Below are 21,968 nucleotides of genomic sequence, written 5' to 3'. Positions count from 1 at the left end.
CCTGTTCTTCTGTAGGTTCTAGGAACTACTTTTACAGCATACTGTATTAGTTATACTTCATATGAGTAAAATTTAGCAATCAAACTTGTTTGTATATTGGTATCATATATTGATGTACGAACTCCATTTTTATGTGAAATGTGTAACGAAAAAGATACGTACGTTTAATTTCCAAGGGGTAGCTTGATGATTGAAGAGTTGAGAATATCTATTGGAGACTCAAATTCAATCATCATAAACTACAACTTTGAAGTTTTGCCTTAGAAAAAGACATGTACATTTAATTTGTGTGTTTATATACAAACTTTGAGACATTTGACAACAATTTGTTGAAGTTGGAAACCCTGTTAAAATTAGAACTTGTGACTGTGTTCGTGGCTAGAGCTTATGATTGGTGCTAAAGAAGCTCGAATTCTAAAAACACTTTAAAAACTTCAATGCATAAAAGGGCTTTTACCCTAGCAGTATCTAAGTGGGTCCTTTTAACTTTTACATTGTGAGTTTTAGTTTACAGGTGGTGAACAAAAAATGTATATATACGTGAAATTATTTATGTTGAGTGTATGAATTTGCATTTAAATAACTTCAATATTAAGATTTTTTTTTTAAAATTTCTAACTCCTTGTTAGGTGTTTGTTAATACAAATTTGTTTTTAGTAAAGTATTATGGGTTTTTATTTGTCTATTATACCCCATTTTAATTGACTTACAAAAATAATTTAATAGAAGCTTAGAAATTCTAAAAACACAACCCTCTAAAATCTCCAAGAATTTTGGTGGTAAATATATGCATAAAAAGGAAAAATATAGAGGATACATTGTTAGGAAACAATTAGGTGAGCCCTATTAAAATTTGATAACTTCAAGTACCAAACATACTGATAATAAACGGATTAAATGTGATGAACACGAAGAAACTAGCAGAATGTAAAAAACATGAGAATTTAACGAGATTATATGTAATCAAATTTGATTACTTTAATCTTCGACCAACCAAAGAGTATTCTTTTATTAATTCTCGTATGTATATATTGCAGGTTACATATGGGGGGTATTTATAGTGCAAAACGATAACAAATTCGAAGCAAACGCGAACTCCTAGTCCAAATCCAACTCTAGTTGACAGAATTTCGCGATCGCAACTCCAACTTCGCGGTCGCGAAGCCCAAATTTCCAGAAGCTTTTTTGACCTGTTGAAATCTCGCGGTCGTAACCCAGATTTCGCGGTCGGGATGTCTTGAATTTCAGTAACTGTTCGAACTAATGAAATCTCGCGGGCACCATCTCAACTTCGCGATCGCGAAGTTGCATTCCCAACAATCACTCCAACTAACCTGCGCGACCAGAATAGCTCTCTCAAACACTCCGCGATTTCAGGTAGCGTGTACAACGTAAATCCTAACATCGCCCTTGGGCCATCAACTTCGGCTAACCCGAATGATGGTGGGTCACGTTTAACTACCCTTTCTGAGATCATCATCTCGTATGAGGGTTATTCACGGTACTCCGGACCGGAGAGTTAAACTAAAAAAACCCTTAAACCCCCCTTATTTGTTGATCTTGCATGAACCGAACCCCTTTGACCATTTTATGTTTGATCAAATGGCGCCATCAGTGGGACTCTAAGTTAAAAACTTTTGTTAAAATCTTTTTTCCTTAAAGTTCTTTACATTCAAACGTTTCTTTTGTGTATGCGTGTTTCAGTCCCAGGTCGTTTAAAGCATAGCGCGAAGAAATGACGAGTCAACCGGAGACCTCAAAGGCAGTTCCAGCACGCCCGCAAGCACCGCGAGTATCCAAACCTGCTAGTACACGGGCGAGCAGCGGCACAATTGCATTGCCAACCAGAACTACCATTCCTCCCTCACCAGAGACTCCTGTACAAGGTTTCAAAACCCCAGAAACTACACGACCAATATCGTGGGCGGAGAACACCACATACGTGGGAACCATTCCCATCTATGTTGGCGCGTCTAGGTCATCTGCGCATGGTACTAACGCTAAGTTCTCAAGTATCGAATCGCGCACACCCACTACGCCGGCTAGCGCAATAGAAGCTTTGCAAAAAATGGGCTTTCATACGCAAGAGTTGAACATTCAAAGTACTCAGCTGAGCTCGGGGTTGTATCATACGGCGCCACTAACAGAACAGCGCCCAACCCCAATAGTTTATGTCTCTCGGCGGACACCTCTCAACGCAGTGTTAAATTCCGCGCCAAGCACCCGAAAACTTGAAGAGCGCGCCCAAAACCAAGCTAACTTAATTTATTCGCTAATGAAGGCTGCACCAGATGATATGGTAAAGGAATTTGAACAACCAGGAAAGTCAGAACTCATGATTAGGAACTTATTTACGTTACGGTACTATGACGGACTTTCATATCCTGATGATTTCTTGCAGAAATACGAAGGTATCGCGCGCAATCAAAGATGGGCAGACGAAACCAAATGCGCTGAATTCCCTCCTCTCCTTGAGGGAATAGCACGTCAATGGTTCAACAACCTACCCGCACCACTCATCATCTCATACCATGATTTGAGGGAGCGTTTCTTGCTCAATTTTCACAACGTGAGAGCATCCAGAAGAACTCACGTTGAGTGTCATGACATCAAGCAAGGGCGTGGCGAGTCTATGAGACAGTTTATCGATAGGTACAGTCGAGAAGTCGCGCGCATACCGAATCTGGCAGAATCACAGAAAGTTTCCGGATTCATTTATGGAATCTGCAGAGAGCGCCACTTACAGTTGTGGCAAAACCTGCGAAAGAGGCCACTAGAAACATTAGTTGAAACTATCAGAGAAGCGCACGAGCATTTACGCGTAGCCGAAGACACCATACGGTACTCAGCGTATGGTAATAGCCATGGTCGTCGCGACGACCATGATTCACCAAGAGGAGGGCGTAATTCGCATAACTCTCACAGAGGATACCAAGATAATGGTCCATATCAAAATGGCAATGACAATAGGCGCGGGCACGCTAATGGACGCCATGGCAGCAACAATCATCGAAACAGAGACCGGGAATACAACCAAACGCTCATCAAAAACTTGGCAAAAAGTCTCATATAAATTCTTGCGATGGAACCAATATCTCAGACCTTTTCCAGGTCTGCGCGCATGTCAGAATACGCAAGGCGCGACAAGTCTAAATTCTGTGACTTTCACGACGACCATGGGCACGAGACTAACAGATTCAAAGCATTGACAGATAAGGTTGTAGCATGCTTGAAGCGAGGCGAGCTTCATCATTTGAAGGAGCCTAAAGGGCGACCATGCAAGGAAGGGTATGATGAAGACAAAGAAAAGGGACGAGATAAGGTGATTCACGTTGTCACAAAGAAATGCGCCGCTATGAAGCCAAGACTTGCGCACTCCCGGGAATACCTGCAGGTTCTATTTTCGGCCAGCAAAGTTCAAGAAGCCGAGAGTGACCACATCCTGGTTGGCGGATGTTTGCCGGAGAGCGCAAGTCCCGGGTCGTTTAAAGCATAGCGCATCTCATCAAATTCAAGCTCATCATCGAATTTAATATTAACCGATTTCAACTGAGTTATAATCAAAATAAACGCATTAACGTGATCCATCTTCGAGGAACCCTCCATCATCCTAGCATTTACCAATTGCTGAATTAATAAAACTTTGTTTAAAGCGGATGACTTTTCAAACATATTGATAACGCCACAATCCATCCTTTTGTTGTGGTTTCACCTACAATGTTGTAAGCAACGTTCTTGGCCAGAGAAAGTCGAACAACTCCTAGGACATGCATATCAAAAAGTCTCACTCTCCTTGCCCCATATCTTCCAGTTTAACACCCATTAACGGTAGGTAAAACTCCTTTTGATAGAGAAGGTCTTCAATTTGCATTCTCCAAAAGCTGAAGTCAGTCCCATCGAACCAATCAATCTTTACATCACTCTTATTCGTCATTGTTCCAGCAAATACATGAGCCTAAACTCTGATACTACTTGTTAGGAAACGATTAGGTGAGCCCTAACGAGACTTGATAACCTCAAGTTACCAAACCCACTAACAATAAACGGATTAAATATGATGATCACGAATAAACTAGCAAGAAAGTAAAAAAAACACGAGAATTTAACGAGGTTATATGTGATTAAACTTGATTACTTTAATCCTTGGTCAACCAAAGAGTGTATGTATAGTGCAAAACGGTAACGAATTCGATGCAAACACGAAGTCGTAGTCCCAATCCAACTCCAGTCGACAACACTTCACGGTCGCAACTCCAACTTCGCTGTCGCGAAGTCCAAATTTCCAGAAGCTTCTTCGACTTGATGAAATCTTGCGTTTGCAACCCAGATTTCGTGGTCGCGATGTCTTGATTTCCAACAACTGTTCGAACTGATGAAATCTCGCACCATCTCAACTTTGCAGTCGTGAAGTTGCATTCCTAGCAACATCACTTTTTCGTTTTCGTTGAACATTATTCGCACTCAACATACACTATAAGTGATAAGTGTAAGTGATTGTGTGAGGTTAAAAAGTAATTATGCTTTGAAACATATATCTAATCTAATAATATCTTTACTCTTTAGTTATACGGAATATTTTTCATAGTCATATATCATATATGTGATATGATATAATGTATGATATAGACCTCTGCCTATCTTAGGACGCTAATTTGCTTGCTTATTACACTAAAAAGACAACTAAAACAATTGGAGGCCATAAGTCATAACCATATTTTCACTGACTTGCTTTAACTCTTTGAAGAACAGTATTGAAATGATACAATCATCAAAAATAATATCTTACGCTAGCCCATGTTTATAATATTATAAGTAGCTACTCTATTTTTTAGCTATATTTTTAGCTAATCATAAAAATTGATTAACACGGTCAAATCAACTAATAAAAAATGGACCCATTTTGACTTTGTATAACAATAACAATTCCAATATCAACACCATGCAAAAACTGGAAACTCAACCAATCACTTTCCAGTTTCTTTAAACGAATTGAAACAAACCCATACTCACTCCCCTTTCGTCTACTTCATCTTTAATTCAACTGCTACAATAGTTGACTTATTTTTCTCTGCAAACCCATTTATACATCTTTATAATTTCAACCCTCTGCTGTCTGCAAATGGTCAGTAGCTACGGTTACCATAAATGGTCATGTTCATACTTCTGACACCCAAATTTATACCTCTTCATTTACCCATAACAATTTACACATATATCATAGCTTCATGCACTGGTTCTATGACACCTCACACGTTTTCATTTAAAGCTTCTTCATCTTCATCAACCTTTTCTCATGAACACACACAAAAAAATAAAACATTAACCTAAATCACACTCTCATTTGAAATTTAAACCCATGGCTAATCAGGTACTACTGCAAGTTCTTGTTCTGTTTATGTTCTGTTTTTTGTTATTTGGTAACGGTAAAGTTAAGTCACAAAATTTGGATACTGTTACTACTCATAAGATTCTATTAGAGATTAAAAAATCATTCACTGATGACCCACAAAATGTGTTACAAACTTGGTCTGATAAGAACCAAAGTTATTGTAATTGGGAAGGTGTTACTTGCGCCGGAAACTTTTCTCAGGTGGTCGGACTTAATCTTTCCGGTGGGTCCCTGGGCGGCTCAATCTCACCGTCGATTTCGTTATTAAAAAACTTAATCAATCTTAATCTTTCATCTAATCACCTTTCTGGTCCCATTCCACCTAATATTTCTACACTAACTTCTTTGTCTTCACTCATATTATTCTCTAACCAACTTTCCGGCCAAATTCCGGCAGAGCTCGGTTCTCTTCCGAATTTACGAATACTCCGTATTGGCGATAACCGCCTCACGGGTCCTATCCCGGGTTCTTTGGGTCAACTTGAGAATTTGGTTGTTCTTGGTTTGGCTTCTTGTTATCTATCCGGGTCAATACCACCCGAACTAGGAAAACTCGGTAACCTTGAGAGTTTGATCCTTCAGGATAACGAATTGGAAGGACCGATTCCACCAGAGATTGCGAACTGTTCGAATTTGGTTACGTTCGCGGCTGCGTTTAACAACCTTAATGGTTCGATACCAGATGAACTGTTTGGTCTCAAGAATCTAGAAATAATAAATTTGGCTAATAATAGTTTGTCTGGTGTTATACCGGATAGGATAGGCGAGCTGAGTCAGCTCGCCTATCTTAATCTGCTTGGGAATCAGCTTGTGGGGCCAATTCCCAAGACAATCGGGAAGCTCGGGAATCTAACGACGTTAGATTTTTCAGCAAATAAGTTGACTGGTGAAGTCCCTGTGGAGTTGGGGAATATGGGTCAGTTGGTGTACTTGGTGTTATCAAACAATAGTCTTACTGGTACAATCCCTAGAAATATATGTTCTAACAACAACAAAACATTGGAACAACTTATGATTTCTCAAAATTTGATTTATGGTGAAATACCAAAAGAATTGGGAGATTGTGTGTCGTTGAAGCAGCTTGATTTGTCGAATAATACACTCAACGGGTCGATTCCAATCGAGTTTTTTAGTTTGGTTAATTTAACGGCTGTTTCGCTTAATAACAATACGTTAACGGGTTCGATTCCCTCAGCGATAATGAATCTGACCAATCTGGAGATATTGATGTTGTTTCAGAACAGGTTGAACGGTGAGTTACCAAAAGAAATCGGAATGCTCCAGAATCTACAGATGCTGTATTTGTACGAGAACCAGTTTACGGGAAGAATCCCGTTGGAGATCGGGAACTGTTCGAGCTTGCAGATGGTTGATTTTTACGGGAATCATTTTAATGGCGAAATCCCGGTTACTTTCGGGAGGCTCAGCCAGTTAAATTTCGTTCATTTGAGGCAGAACGATATATCCGGTGAGATACCGGCAACTTTCGGGAATTGTCATCAGCTGACGATAATCGACGTGGCTGATAATGGTCTCACGGGTGGTATTCCGGCAACGTTTGGGTACTTACGATCGTTGGAACAGCTTATGGTTTACAATAACTCGTTAACGGGTAGTCTCCCGAAAGAGCTAACGAACATGGCGAATTTAACGAGAATTAACTTCTCGAACAACAAGTTTAACGGTAGCATTGGCCCGTTATTGGGTTCGAGTTCGTTTCTCTCGTTTGATGTGAGTAACAACGAATTCGACGGTGAAATTTTAACCGAGTTAGGTAATTCAACGTTTCTTCAACGGATAAGGCTTAACAGGAACCGGTTTACGGGTCCCATCCCGTCTGCATTGGGGAACTTGCGAGAATTGACGCTTATCGATTTATCGAGTAATTTACTTACTGGTTCGTTACCTCGTGAGCTTTGGATGTGTAAAAAACTAACTCATATTGATCTCAACAACAATCTCCTTTCGGGTTCGATCCCGTCTTGGTTAGGAAACTTACCACAGTTGGGAGAGCTAAAGCTCTCGTCTAACAGGTTAACGGGCCCGCTTCCGTTGGACTTGTTTAACTGCTCGAAACTGTTGGTGCTTTCGCTCGATTCCAACTTGCTCGAGGGTAACCTCCCGGATGACATCAGCAAACTTTCGGCTATCAATGTCCTTAACTTGAACAAGAATAAGTTTTCGGGACAAATCCCGGGAGCTATCGGTAAATTGAGCAAGCTGTATGAGATCCAGCTCTCGGGTAACAGATTCAGAGGCGAAATCCCAACACAAATTGGTCAACTAAAGAATCTACAAAGCGTTTTAGACTTGAGTTACAATAACCTGACCGGAAGCATACCGGTATCAATCGGGACACTGTCGAAACTCGAGGTACTAGACTTATCTCACAACGCGTTGACTGGGCCCGTTCCACGAGAACTGGGCCAGATGAGTAGTTTGGGCCGGCTTAACTTGTCTTATAACAATCTCGTTGGGAAATTAGACGATGGGTACGCTGACTTACCGGTTGACTCGTTTGTCGGAAATGGCGGTCTTTGTGGGCCCCCTCTTGGTCAATGCAAGCTCACCAAACATCGACCACTAAACGGACTGAGTCAAGCGTCTGTTATTGCAATCTCAGCTGTATGTACATTAGCTGCAATCGGGCTAATGTTTTTGGCAGCTCTGTTATATTCCAGAAACAAGCGGTCGGGTTTCATAAGAGCAGGAGACGGGTCCAGCACCGACTATTCTTCAACAAATTCATCACGGGTTCAAAAAAGACCGCTCTTTTTCAAGCGTGGGTCCACACGAAGCGATTTCAGATGGGATGATATAATGGAGGCCACGAATAATTTAAGTGACGAGTTCATTATCGGGTCAGGCGGGTCAGGAAAAGTGTACAGAGCCGAACTTATAACGGGTGAGATCGTAGCCATTAAAAGGATACCATGGAAAGATGATGTGTTTCTTGATAAAAGTTTCGCTAGAGAAGTGAATACAATCGGTCGGATAAAACACAGGCGGTTAGTTAAGTTACTTGGGTATTGTAGCAACAAAGGGGCGGGAACGAACTTGTTAATATACGAGTATATGGATAACGGGAGTGTATACGATTGGTTGCACCGGGACCCGGAAAATATTAAGAAAAAAACGACGCTTGATTGGGACACGAGGTTGAAGATTGTGGTTGGGTTAGCTCAGGGTGTTGAGTATCTGCATCATGATTGTGTGCCGAAGATCATTCACAGGGACATTAAGTCCGCTAATGTTCTGCTAGATATAAACATGGATGCGCATTTGGGGGACTTTGGGCTCGCAAAAGCTATGACCGAGATGCAAGACTCGTTGGCTAGCAATTCAAATATGTGGTTTGCAGGGTCTTACGGTTACATCGCTCCAGGTACACATTTTAACTCAAAGTTACTCAAAATTTACTTATAGTATATAATTTTTATGAACTGATAAGCTTGTCTTTTTGAATACAGAGTATGCATATTCGTTAAAAGCAACGGAGAAAAGTGATGTTTATAGTATGGGGATTGTGTTGATTGAGTTGGTGACTGGAAGAATGCCTACTGATGGAAGTTTTGGTGAAAATGTGGATATGGTGAGATGGGTCGAGTCTCATATTGGAATGCAAGGTTTGGGTCGTGAAGAACTAATAGACTCGGGGCTCAAACCGCTATTACCTCATGAAGAAAGTGCTGCCTATCGAGTTCTTGAAATTGGTCTTCAGTGTACAAAAACTGTTCCTGCTGAAAGACCTTCTTCAAGGCAGGTTTGTGATATGCTTCGGCATGTACTCAAGGATGGAACAACAAATGCTGAAAAGGCGAGTCGAGATTCATATGCATAGATTGTGAATTATGAGAGAATATGAAGTGTTTGACAAATTTTAGATGTAGTTAAGGTTCAAATTGTTTACTTACTGCACGCATCTATTGTAAATCATTTTTCAACCGTATAACTTGGTAACTCGTGCATTTTAAGCTGCATCCTTTTGATGAATATATTTATCTAATCATAGAAGGTGTTCTTGATGGGTTTAATTTACTGTTTGATTTGAGTGTTTGATTTGGTATGAAGGTTTTCATGAAATTAGTGAAAATGAAAGATATTCTTGGAGATGATGAAGGGTAGAATTGAATAAAATGACAGCATTACCCCCATGTCATCATGAGTATATCATGTGATAAAATTTAACAGAACAATTTAATGATCGATAATGAAAAGAACCAACAACGTAACTAGTGCAAACGTGGGTGACTAGCCGTGTAAAAAAAAGACATAAATAGCTAACATGCAATTTTTTGCAAACATCAGGGACCAACCGCGTAATCTTTTCTTAATCATAATAACAAAAATAATGAAAAAGAACCATAAGTCAAACAATAGATTCACCAAGTTCAGTACTTACTCTTATTACATGATAACTGCATGTGTCAAAACTAAAACCTTCGATTCAATAACATAAAATTGAAAGTAACAAGGATTAAACAGCCTTACAAATTCAACAGCACACAATTATTCAATAACATAAAATTGAAGGTAACAAGGGTTAAACAGCCTTACAAATACAACAGCACGCAATTAAGATGAACCGCATAAAAATTGAAATGAAACTGCATTCGCTGGACAATGAATTGTCCCAAAGGCTCTTCACTGTGCTTTACTCGTCATCTTCGTCTGCATTTCATAGTTTAATATAAGTCACACATATACAACCTTGGTTAAAATAGAATATTACATTAGCCATACAGGGGAGAATTTAAACCAATTAACCAAATACAATAGTACAAGAACAAAAAGATGATCATTATGATCCCTAATTTACTAGTATTCTTAGAACATTTCTTAACATCAAACTTTTTTGTCTTGTTTAGTCTAGTTGCAACCTAATGTACCCTAAAGAAAATAACGGCAGTCCACAAGGATCACAAGTAATTTCAACAGCATTGACATAATTGTGGTTAACATTATGAGCATAGTGAAGGTGAATAGGATATTATTTGAGAATCTAACTTACAGTCAGGATCAACTGTAGTTGGTAATATTGTCATTAACCAGGTGAACTGTTTAACCCTCAGTGATACCGAGTTCTGAGTGTAAATTTTAGAGGTTAAGAATTAGACAAAAGGTTGATTCGAAGTAATTGGTTGAGTAACTGGCTAATGGCAGAGTGAGTTGAGATTCTGTTTGGGATTTGATCAAAACATTTCTGTTCTAAGCATGGTTGCAAAACTCGGCCAACTCGGCCGAGTAATCGGCGATTACTCCTCTGGAAGAACAAAACGAGTAATCAGTGTCTGACTCGTCCATTTACTCGGTCAACGCCGGTCAACACCGGTCAATGCCGGTCAACGGCGTCGGAAAACTCAGTGAAAAGATGAAGGAAAACAGGAGACGATTAATCTGAGTTCAATAAGGTTTTGATCGACGTCCAACTCCCAAATTTCTCCAACAACTTTCTCGTCCAAATTTTTTCAGAATTGAAATTAAGAGTTCTGAATCGATTTGATGTGTTTGTTTGTTTAGATAGAACAAATTGAAGGAACATACCTGTAATGTCTCGATTTCCATCCATGAAGAGAACAAACAATTTAGGGTTTGGTGACTGAGCGGTTGAAGAAGAAGAAGTGGGTAGCGTGACTGCTACTGCTAGGGTTTCTGAGTCATTTTATTATTTTTTAACTTACATTCAAACCCCCCTAAAGTTTAACTGTTATTTATTTTAACACCTCAAGTTTAGTTTTTCTTTCAACTTCATTATTAAATATATACAAATCTAACCCCTCCAATTAAAATAAATATTTATATGTAACTAAACTTTACATATTTAACATATATATTTATAAATTTTATATATTTAACATATATATATTCTTAAAAATGTTTGTTTATAGCTGATATATATATTATATATCTATAATATATTGAAAATATTTAGTTATATTAGAAAAGTCAACAAAAGTCAACATCCGAGTACTCCTCCGAGTACTCCCCGAGTCGCCGATTACTCCTCAAAAACCTCCGGCCGAGTACTCCCCGAGTCGCGAGTTTTACAACCTTGGTTCTAAGTGTAACAAATTTAATGTTATTGCAAGCCCATATATTTAGAATCTTCCAGTGGCATTGTTTGGCCCTTTTGCTCATTACATAACTATGGAACGGCCCTTGAGAATATTCCAAATGTGTGAGCTAACTGGAAAATGTTGACCAATTTTGAATTTGAAGTTCTAGTTTAGATTCATGTTAAAATGTTGACCAATTTTGACTTTGACTGACTTTGAATACCAAATTCGATTTTAACCCATCAATCTTGACAGATTAATTAAACATTTTGGAAAATCGGAACGGACTGCTCTTAAAAATGAGTAATCGGGGATTAATCGGGAAGTAGTAGGGTTTTATACAACAGGGGTGGTATGAATGTTATGGATAGAAATCATGCGTAAATGGTCGATGGTGTAACTAATTATATTAATATAATAACTTATAACTATAAATACTAATAACTAATTATAAGTTAGTCATATTAATAACGATCTTTATAAATCATATTACTATACTGTAATAACTTATAAGTAATTATAACTAACGGTTTATGATTCTACAATACTTCCAGTAGAAGCACGCTGTATATTCAATTTTATTTAGGTAGTCACTAGAAACCATTTATCTGAAAAATTATTAGGTAAAATTCCCAAATCAAACTATATAAACCCTAAAAGGAGAAACAGATGAAATGAAATGACCAGTAAAAGGTTCAAAATTATTTCTAAAGCATAAATCCCCTAAATTTTTTATTTTTTAAATTTTAAACAAAAATTTAATCTAGTGGATGAACAATAACGAGATCAACTTGAAGCTTGGCATTGGCATCTAAACGATTTAGGGTTAGGTTAGGGTTAGGGTTGGAGTTAATACCGAAGTAACGGCGCTCATTAGCAGCTTTAGCCTTTTCAAGCATGTTATCCAGATCAACTTGAAGCTTGGCATCCCATTTCACTAGCTGATTAACAAATACAACACCCAATCCCATTCCCAAAACATGCTCCCACGGATCTGTGAGAAAATTAATTCATTAATTAACTAAATTAAGGTTATCAATTGATTGATAAACTAAAAAATGAAGACTTACGGCGCATATAAGGGAGTTTACGGAGGGCGTTGGAATACATCTGGGTGCCCAAACCCAGTAGAGCTCCGATCATCGTCGTTGTCACCGGCATCTTTCTATTTACCTCTCACTCCTTTGTATGTGTGATAACATCCCTCGCTGTTACATTTACAATATTTGTATCCGCCAGTTTTGTCAAATATCATAAAAGCCCCTCTAAAATAAGATAGTTGTAAATATCATCCAATAACAATATAACATCTTACAAACTTTCTTTTGTTTTTTGGTTATCAAGGGAACTTGGTTCAAAGACGGGAACACGAACGGGAACGAAAACGGTAATAAAAATGGGAATGGGAATGGAAATGTGAGTGAAAATGAGAATGGGAATAGAATGGAAAAAAATATATTAGGCAATGTAATTTAGAGGGTAATTTCACATTGACAAATTTAGAAGGTTACCTTTCAATTTTAGGTTTGGCATTAATATCGATGGTCTCACGAGTCACTAGTAAAACTTAATGGGACATGTTTAGATTGGCGGGTTGACCCGTTAACTCAAATATTGATCGGAGCCCAACGCGAAAAGATTAAATGAGTTGGGAGGTTACGAAATCATGATACTTGGTAGGATAACCATGTCAACTTTTATGGGTTATATTTGAGTTTGTCGGTTAATCCGTTAACTCAAACATTGAATAGGTTTGGTGGGTTTCGAATTTATGAGTTAGTATACATAAGTAAACGTTACTAAACATAATTAATAAAAGATAGTTACTAGTCCAAATGTCAGTAGTTCATATGTTAGTAGTCCAATTGTTCAAATCTAATGTTCGATATATTCAATTCTAACATTATTAGTAGTCTAATATTATTAATAGCCCAATTCATATTATTAGTAATTAAGTTATTAGTATTATTAGTCTTAGATATGGATACTCCTTTATTTCTTTAAGTGTATATGATAACTAGATTTATGAGCCCGTGCGTTGCACGGGTACATATCCGCAAATAATATATTGAATTTAAAAATTGTATATGAATTAACGATATTATACGGACACTTTCACAAGTACTATAGTTGTGCATCAAATAAATAGAAAATGTTATATCATTTAAAGTTATTAATTTTTGTAAACATGAGCCCGTGCGTTACACATCATCTCTAAAAAGTAGTATGCGAAAAACTTAGTATTAATACTGATTAATGACGTAAACAATGTTAATAAATAAAATTACAATGTAACAATGAATTATTTATAGGCAAAAGTCATCATATACTTGTTCCAGATGTCACTAAAAAATGAATATAATTTAAAGTATCGAGCCACCTTCAAAGTTTTAGGTTTTTCGTGAATAGACAAATTTTATCCACTGAAATATTTCAAGTTGTGGTAAAAAAATGAGTACATTACGGGGGTAACAAAATGTGATCATAAATAGATAATATGTGAGCTTTCAAGACTATAATTATGAACTTGTAAGCTTTCTAATTCAAAAAAGCTAAATTAAACAAAAATATAGATAAACATATTAGAAAAAATTACCTAAATTTAGTCAAAAAGTTTGATACGTAGGACAAACACAACAACTCTGTAATGACCCGGATTTTTCCGCTAATATATAGAAGATTAATATTTACATAATTAAGGTTTCCAACATGTTAGGTAATCAAATTTATTAAGACTTGGTTATTTGGAATGAATTTTATACAAACGTTTGGCCACCCAGTCTGTCTGACGATTCACGAACGTCATATATCGTAATAATTAATTAAAGGAATATATATATATATATATATATATATATATATATATATATATATATATATATATATATATATATATATTAAGATTTGATTAAATGATATTTAAGTATCTCATTAAGTATAATAACAATGAGTTATATATATTAGATGAGACTACGAACTTAAAGACTTTAAAACAATATACATATATGTATCGATTATCGACGTATTAACTCTTAAGTTAAAATCAATATATATGTATTGTATTAAGATGTATTAATACACTTTTGAAAGACTTAAGTACATATATGAATATACTTATACTCAACAAAGATAGCTATACTCGTAATTGCATTCAATTCTATCAAGAATTCTACTCGTATTCATACGATATTTATACCCGTATCATACCCAGCTTCTATACGTATTTACTATTAGTATATACATACCAAATCATTGATCTTAGCAGCCCTCAATTAGTTGTGAGACATGTATAAACATGATGTAGACTTGTGGGAACCATGGCTTGGAAACTAGTATGACTAAATGCATAAAATTACAAACCATGGAGCCATGTTGATGCCCCCATTTTGACGCCAACTTGGAGGTTAAATAACCATCCATTTCATTCCAATTAACTACATCATTTTACTCTCTAAACACATACTCAAACACTCTCTCAAACCTCCATTCAATTCAGCAAGTATTGGTCTCATAATCCAAGTTATAATCATCATAACAAAGCTTGATCAAGAACACTTCAAGAATCATTCCAAGTGTACAAGTTTACTTCCAATCTTTCAATCCAACTCCACAACTCTTTAGAATCCATAATCCTACTTTCATATCAGTAGCTTCTCATATAATAATCAAGGTAAGAATCATATATAAACTTTGGTTCAATTTATATACTTATAACTATCTTAATTCAAGATAGAATTCTTATTCGAACTTTTGTTCATTCCATGTTTATACTTCAAGAATTCCAAGCCATCAAGGGTATCTTTGAACTCAAGATATTCTCCTTATTTCTCCAGCAACTTTATTCATTTAATTTGAGGTAGTAACCTTATTCATAATCTTATTCGATTCGTATTCATATAGCTATCTTATTTTGAGTTATAACTAATAACAACAAGAACATAGTTTAGATTATTTCTAAACTTGTTTGCAAATAAACTTAATCCTTCTAACTTGACTTTTAAAATACTTCAACACATGTATTATGATAGTATGTCAAGCTAACATAAGGATATAAAACTTGTAAACACGAAGAACACCTTAAAATCGAATATACGCTGTCTTAGTCGAACGGGGGCTGTTTTGGGTTTAATTTTAAAAACCTATCTTAAACTTTGAATTAAAAGATTTCCTTTGGTGAAAAGTCTTATTTTATATGGATATGAAATATATCCAAAATCCATGGTTAAACTCTAAGTGGAAGTATGTTTATCAAAAGGGTCATCAAGATGTCGTTCTTACGACGGATATGACTATCTTCTCTTATTTGACACCTAAGCTGTATTTTCGACTATAAACCTATACTTTTTCTGTTAAGATTAATAGTGTTGAGTCCGATACGAAACCATGGCAACTCAAATCACTCAAAATGGATTTGTAACGAAGAAATTATGGGTAAAACAAAATTGGATATTTTTCTTAATTTTTAGCTACGGACATGATTTATAAAAATGGATGCTAACCTTATCCTAGCTAACTTACCTTGTATCCTACATGTATTTATACATGTCTTGTTCCCGAACTTATGTAAATACAATTTATAATAGTCGTGATTAAGTTCTACGACAATATATTATAGTCTTAATAAAGATCGTAAGACACCATATATATATATATATATATATATATATATATATATATATATATATATATATATATATATATATATATATATATATATATATATATATATATATATATATATATATATATATATATATATATATATATATATGACTTGATCACCGTGGATCCGTATACAGCGTTTTGACATATCATTTTGATTTCTTCTATATATATTATTGGAACGAACTATAAGACATCATTGGCAGTAATTTCAAGTTAGCTGTGGGTCGAAGTGGATTCCAAAATATTATATACTTTGAGTTGTGATCGAGCCTGAGACATGCATACAATGGGTCGCGGATTGCTTCAGACAATATACATATTATGTGTCTTATAATATTAAGACAATATATTATAGTGTTAGTGAATTCTAACACAATATACGCATTTATATTTATATATATATTTATACTGTTGGACTATTGGACTATTGGACTACGAACGTTGGACTACTAACAATGGACAATTAAAATTATCACAAGTATCATAAGTATGGAATATTAATTATATATATATATATATCTTGATACAAGAATATTATTATTAGGTTCGTGAATTTGTCAAAGGCCAAGTCTTATCACCATCTATTCGGAAATCATCACAAGTGAGTTATAGTCCCATTTTTTTACTATCTAAATTATTTTGGGATGAGAATACATGTAAAATTTATAAATGTTTTACAAAATAAGCACAAGTTCATGGAACTACATTCTACGATTGTTTTGTTATACCGGATATCTGTAGTTATTATTATTATGCTTGGTAACATAAGAATTAGTGAAAAACACTAATTGACGCGAATCCTAAAGGTAGATCTACGGGCACCAACCACCCCCATTTTCGAATAATGGAAATGCTTTAGTACTTCGAAGGGTCCTTGTCATACATTTGAATAGTGGAATATATGATGCCAGATATCTTAAGCGCTCTATGTTAAGGTCGGTTACCAGGCGACTCATCGTATGAATGATTTTTGCAGTTGTAATGATCCTGCGCATTTAATTATATGAAATCTTGTGGCTTATTAAATATTATGATTATTATATAAAAATTAAACCTATGACTCACCAACATTTTGTTGACGTTTTAAGCATGTTTGTTCTCAGGTGAATATTAAAAACGCTTCCGCTGTCGTATGCCAACCTAAGGTCAAGATTTGGAGTCGGCATAATTGTTTATATTGTTTAAACTTGCATTCCGAGTATTTGTTGTAATATATTTGATCATATTGTAATAGGTTGTGTAAAAACTTATTTATTTGAGGAGATTGTCTTTGATAGACAATCTAAATTATGTCATTAAGACCTTTATTCAATAATAAAGGTTATGGTTGTTACTAAAAACGAATGCAAGATTTGAAAAACGTCTCATATAGAGGTCAAAACCTCGCAAAGAAACTAATTAATATGAAACGTTTATAATTAATATGAACGGGGCATTTCAGTTGGTATCCGAGCGTTGGTCTTAGAAAATCAGAAAATTTTTTATTAGTGTGTCTAACTGATTTTTGATGCATTAGTGAGTCTGGACTTCGACCGTAATTATTTTAAAAAAATGATTGCTTAATATAATTGTTGGAAACATTAGATTATTAACATATAAATATTATAAGATATATCATTCTCTTAACGTGCCTGCTATTATGTGATAGATGACTTCACCCGATTATATAAGCATCTCTAGTGATTCAGATTTCATTTACTTATCAAGTGATTCGGAGGCTGAGTCAAAGCATACGACTTATGAACCAACGGAAAAGTTAACTTTTGGTGCTACCATTAAAGTGGAAAATTGTTGGAAAAATTGGGAAGATTCACAATTGCTAGTAGAAGTTCCAGAAGAGGATCTAGAAGAAGATTCTGAAGAGGAACCCGAAGAAGAGGATCTTGAAGAAGTTGTGGAAATTACCGAACCACAACGTGATTTGGGAAAATCTTTGGCTGTTATACCCGATCCCAAACCCGATGAACCTATTATGACCCAAAATGTTTGTGATCATCCACCTGAACCACCTAAGAGACCAGTTTATAAAATGACCGCTCGTATAACGACTGTTGGTTTTGCTCCCAAACAATTAGCCGAAAGAACCAATTGGGAGGAATTGGAAAAAGAATTATCCAAACGAAAATCCAAACGTTTGGCCGAGAAAGAAACAACGTCAACATCTAAGAAATCTCGTCGTTCTTGAACCATCGGCAGCTATCTTGTATTCCGTGCATTGTGAAATATGTATTATATTGTGTGTTTAAGTTTGTAAGAAAGTCCGCAATGTAATTTTCCTTATGATTGTATAATAATAAGAATAAGCATGGAAGGTTTATTATTATTATTATTACAACTTATTATTACGTAGTAACGTAATAACTTACCATAGTTTTTCATATTAGAATTTTATTAGTTAATTTGTGTGTTAGCTGCTAAGTATGAACATTATTACAGTTATAAAATGCTAATATGAAGAAAAGGCTTTTATAATAATAAGTTCATATTAAGCTACAAAATACTTTTTGGCTACTTCTAAAAATTCTATATGATTAACTCATTCGGCTATTTTTGAAGGAAATGGCTCCTCCAGCTACTAGACAACAACAATTGAACACAGAAGAACTTCAAGCTTTCGCTGCAAATGTGGCTGCAGTGGTGAATGCAATGAACAACAATAACCAATCGGGTTCCAGCAGTGGAGGAAACAATGGCAACCAGATAGGATGTTCCTATAAAGCTTTTATGGCCTGCAAACCCAATGAGTTTGAAGGAACCGAAGGACCCGTTGGACTAAAGCGGTGGACAGCGAAGGTTGAAGCTGTGTTCGCAATCAGTAACTGCGCAGAAGAGGATAAAGTTAAGTATGCCACACATACTTTCAGGGGTACTGCTTTGACATGGTGGAATACCTACATGGATTACGTAGGATAGAATACCGCCTACGCACTTCCATGGTCCGCTTTCAAGCACATGATGACGAAAGAGTACCGTCCCAGAACCGAAATCAACAAGCTTAAGGCAGAGCTTAAAGCACTGACAACCCAAGGGTTAGATGTCACTACCTACGAGTGACGTTTCAATGAACTGGCATTAATGTGTCCTGGAGCATTTGAGGACGAAGAAGCAAAAATTGAAGCATTCATAAAAGGGTTGCCGGAACGAATCCAAGAGCATGTAGGTGCTAACGACCCTGCAACAATGCAGAAAGTGAGCCGTATAGGCCACAAATTGATAGGCCAAGTTACAGGAAGGATAAAGAAAGAAGTGGCCGAGGAGGCCATAATGAAACAGGGGAAAAGAAAGTGGGAGGAAAGCGGTGATCTGGGTCACCAGTACAACTGATGTGCAGAAACGTAACCTTTATTTATGAACGGATTTGAGTTGTTTTGTTACACGAATTGATTTATTGTATATGTGGTATTTTATTGATTTCAGGTTGATTTCACACATATATATAGGCAACTAGTCCTATCCGTGTAGTTTAGTTTGTTGGTAAATCCGATTCGTTCCACAGGGAGATGGAGTGTTTAATGGTTTTTAATAGTCTTTGATGTCAAACTTAATTAAAGGGGGTTTTGGATTAGGCAATTGTAAAATAACAGTAAAAGAAAATAACTAAAACTAATTTACTAAATAAAATTACAAGATTACAAAAATTAACTTAAAAAGGAACTAAATGAAAATAAACTAATTATGATGCATTAATTATGTTACTAAATGGTAATTAGTAAAATAGTAATTTTTAATGAAACTATATATTTAGAATTTTGTTTTGAGCAATTACAATAGAAACTTATTTAAATTAACTAAAATGCATTTTTAGTAAAACTAATACAAATTAAAAGGAATTTAATTAATTTACTAATTATAAACTAATTACAATTTATAAACCTATAATAAGTAATACTAATTTTAGGATTAAAACATGTATTTTAAGTATTTTAAATAACTTTAACTAATTAACTTAATTAAAATAACTAAAATAACTAATAACCTAAATATAAATATAATTAAATAACAAAAACCCTAATTTTAACCTAGCTGTACTGTAGCCGCGTTTTAGCCTTACACGATTCGTGTGATGATACACGATTCGTGTACGTGTAAAAATATGTGACAACTTAACTGTTACGAAAATTAAATGTTTTTATGTATTTTTCTAATATTTTAAAATGGTAAATCGTAAATAATAATAATAATACTTTTATAACAAATATAAATAAGATAAATGGGAGTGTTTACTTAATTGTGTCACCCCTAGGTCCATGGATTGTTTTAAGTTTTACGCCCTATTAAAATGTTCTAGTATCAAACTTTACATTTTTCTCTCGAATAAACATAAGGTTACAACTTAACTAAATAAAATCTAATTTTCATCGGATTCTTTTTAGAAAGCTACTATTCCCCAAGTATTTAAATTGAGACCTAGCCTAGTTTTGACCTTCGCCAATACCCAAATTATAACGGTTTCCCTTTTTATAATTTCACTGTCATGTAATTTATTGATATCACCCAAACCACCGAAGTTTATTTCTAAATTGGTGTTAATAAATTATCCATAAATTCGTCTAGATCACTTTTAATGTTGAAGCTTAATTTATGTAAATAAAAATAACTTTCGTTATTTGAATTTAATAAATTAAGTGGCAAGGGTTAAATACCTAATTACATAAAAATGGTTCTTTTTAACTAGGCTCAATATTAAAAATACTAAAGTTACATTTTAACTTTTACAGATGGTAACAATCCATTTCACTAGGGGCTCTACATTTAAGCAAACACTAGGGAAATTTAGCTATTCATTACACTAGGGTAGACATAAAAATATAGATATGCAAACATAATAACAACGCTAATTTTAACAGAGTAAACTTACTAAAATATCTTCACTTGCATTAACTTCAAACGGTAGAAAAATTACAATAATAACACCCCTTTCACGCGTACAATAACACCCTTTATCACGAACAATACCCCCTTAATATTTGAAACTAATCCTAATAATTGAACTTTGAAACTGAAATGTAAATAATACTGATAATAAAAGTGACAATAGTATGTGTATAGTAATTTTGTGTTGCAATCTCCTATGTGTAATATATGTGTCTTGATCTCTGTACGTACTCCATATTTATGCTTGAAAAATTAGTAGTTGGTGAAGTTTAGTTGGTCAAAAAGCTAGTCCATTTGCTGAATGTTTGAGTCAAAAGTCTGCACCACTTGAAAAGAAATGTTTTAAAACCATAAAGCCAGCCGCCCCTTCTGGAAATCCGGAACAGTACTTTGGCCTAACATTACACGATTCGTGTATGGCTACACGATTCGTGTAAGACCAGATATTCTACACGATTCGTGTACCACTACACGATTCGTGTAAGAGTAAACAGAAATTTTCTTCATTTTTCTTTTTCAGTTGTTCTTTGTTGATTCCGTGTTGACGTGTACTGACTTGGCACTTTACATTTGAACTTCTTTTCTTCATTTATCTTGTACTTTCATTCGGATAAACGTTTCTTGATATAAATCTGGTTTAAAACTATCGTTTTATCGTCGAATCTTCAAATAGTAAGCTCTTATCCACTTTTGTCGTTTTTCTCGTGAAATGCGCGTTGAATGTCTTTGTAGATGATAAAAACCTATGAAATATAAGTGATATTGCGTCGAATAATATGTATGTTTAGAGCAATATCAAAATACCCCACACTAGAACGTTGCTTGTCCTCAAGCAATTACATCTTTTAACAGAGTTAGAACATTATATATTACACAACACACACTACACGAAATGAAACACACGCTATATGAAATATATTACACAACACGGTATTTATTGGATCACACGCACACCACACGAAATGAAATTCTGACAACAGAAA

At 35.3% G+C, this 21,968-nt stretch overlaps 2 protein-coding genes across 2 annotated transcripts; one reads left to right on the top strand and one right to left on the bottom strand.

Annotated features, from left to right (window-relative positions):
• The first annotated feature begins 5,203 nt into the window (after window positions 1–5,203).
• Window positions 5,204–9,260, top strand: LOC139862852 (uncharacterized). Its single transcript, XM_071851481.1, has 2 exons — window positions 5,204–8,774; window positions 8,860–9,260. The coding sequence occupies exons 1-2, from the start codon at window positions 5,357–5,359 to the stop codon at window positions 9,228–9,230; spliced, it is 3,789 nt and encodes a 1,262-aa protein (XP_071707582.1). The 5' UTR covers window positions 5,204–5,356; the 3' UTR covers window positions 9,231–9,260.
• Window positions 9,261–9,750: 490 nt separating this feature from the next.
• Window positions 9,751–12,636, bottom strand: LOC139861089 (uncharacterized). Its single transcript, XM_071849391.1, has 3 exons — window positions 12,516–12,636; window positions 12,302–12,439; window positions 9,751–10,060 (listed from the first exon to the last, which is right to left on the bottom strand). The coding sequence occupies exons 1-3, from the start codon at window positions 12,604–12,606 to the stop codon at window positions 10,044–10,046; spliced, it is 246 nt and encodes an 81-aa protein (XP_071705492.1). The 5' UTR covers window positions 12,607–12,636; the 3' UTR covers window positions 9,751–10,043.
• Window positions 12,637–21,968: the final 9,332 nt, after the last annotated feature.

Source organism: Rutidosis leptorrhynchoides, chromosome 8 (genome assembly GCF_046630445.1).
Source record: "Rutidosis leptorrhynchoides isolate AG116_Rl617_1_P2 chromosome 8, CSIRO_AGI_Rlap_v1, whole genome shotgun sequence".
NCBI lineage: Eukaryota > Viridiplantae > Streptophyta > Magnoliopsida > Asterales > Asteraceae > Rutidosis > Rutidosis leptorrhynchoides.
This window is presented reverse-complemented; position numbering and strand designations above follow the sequence as displayed.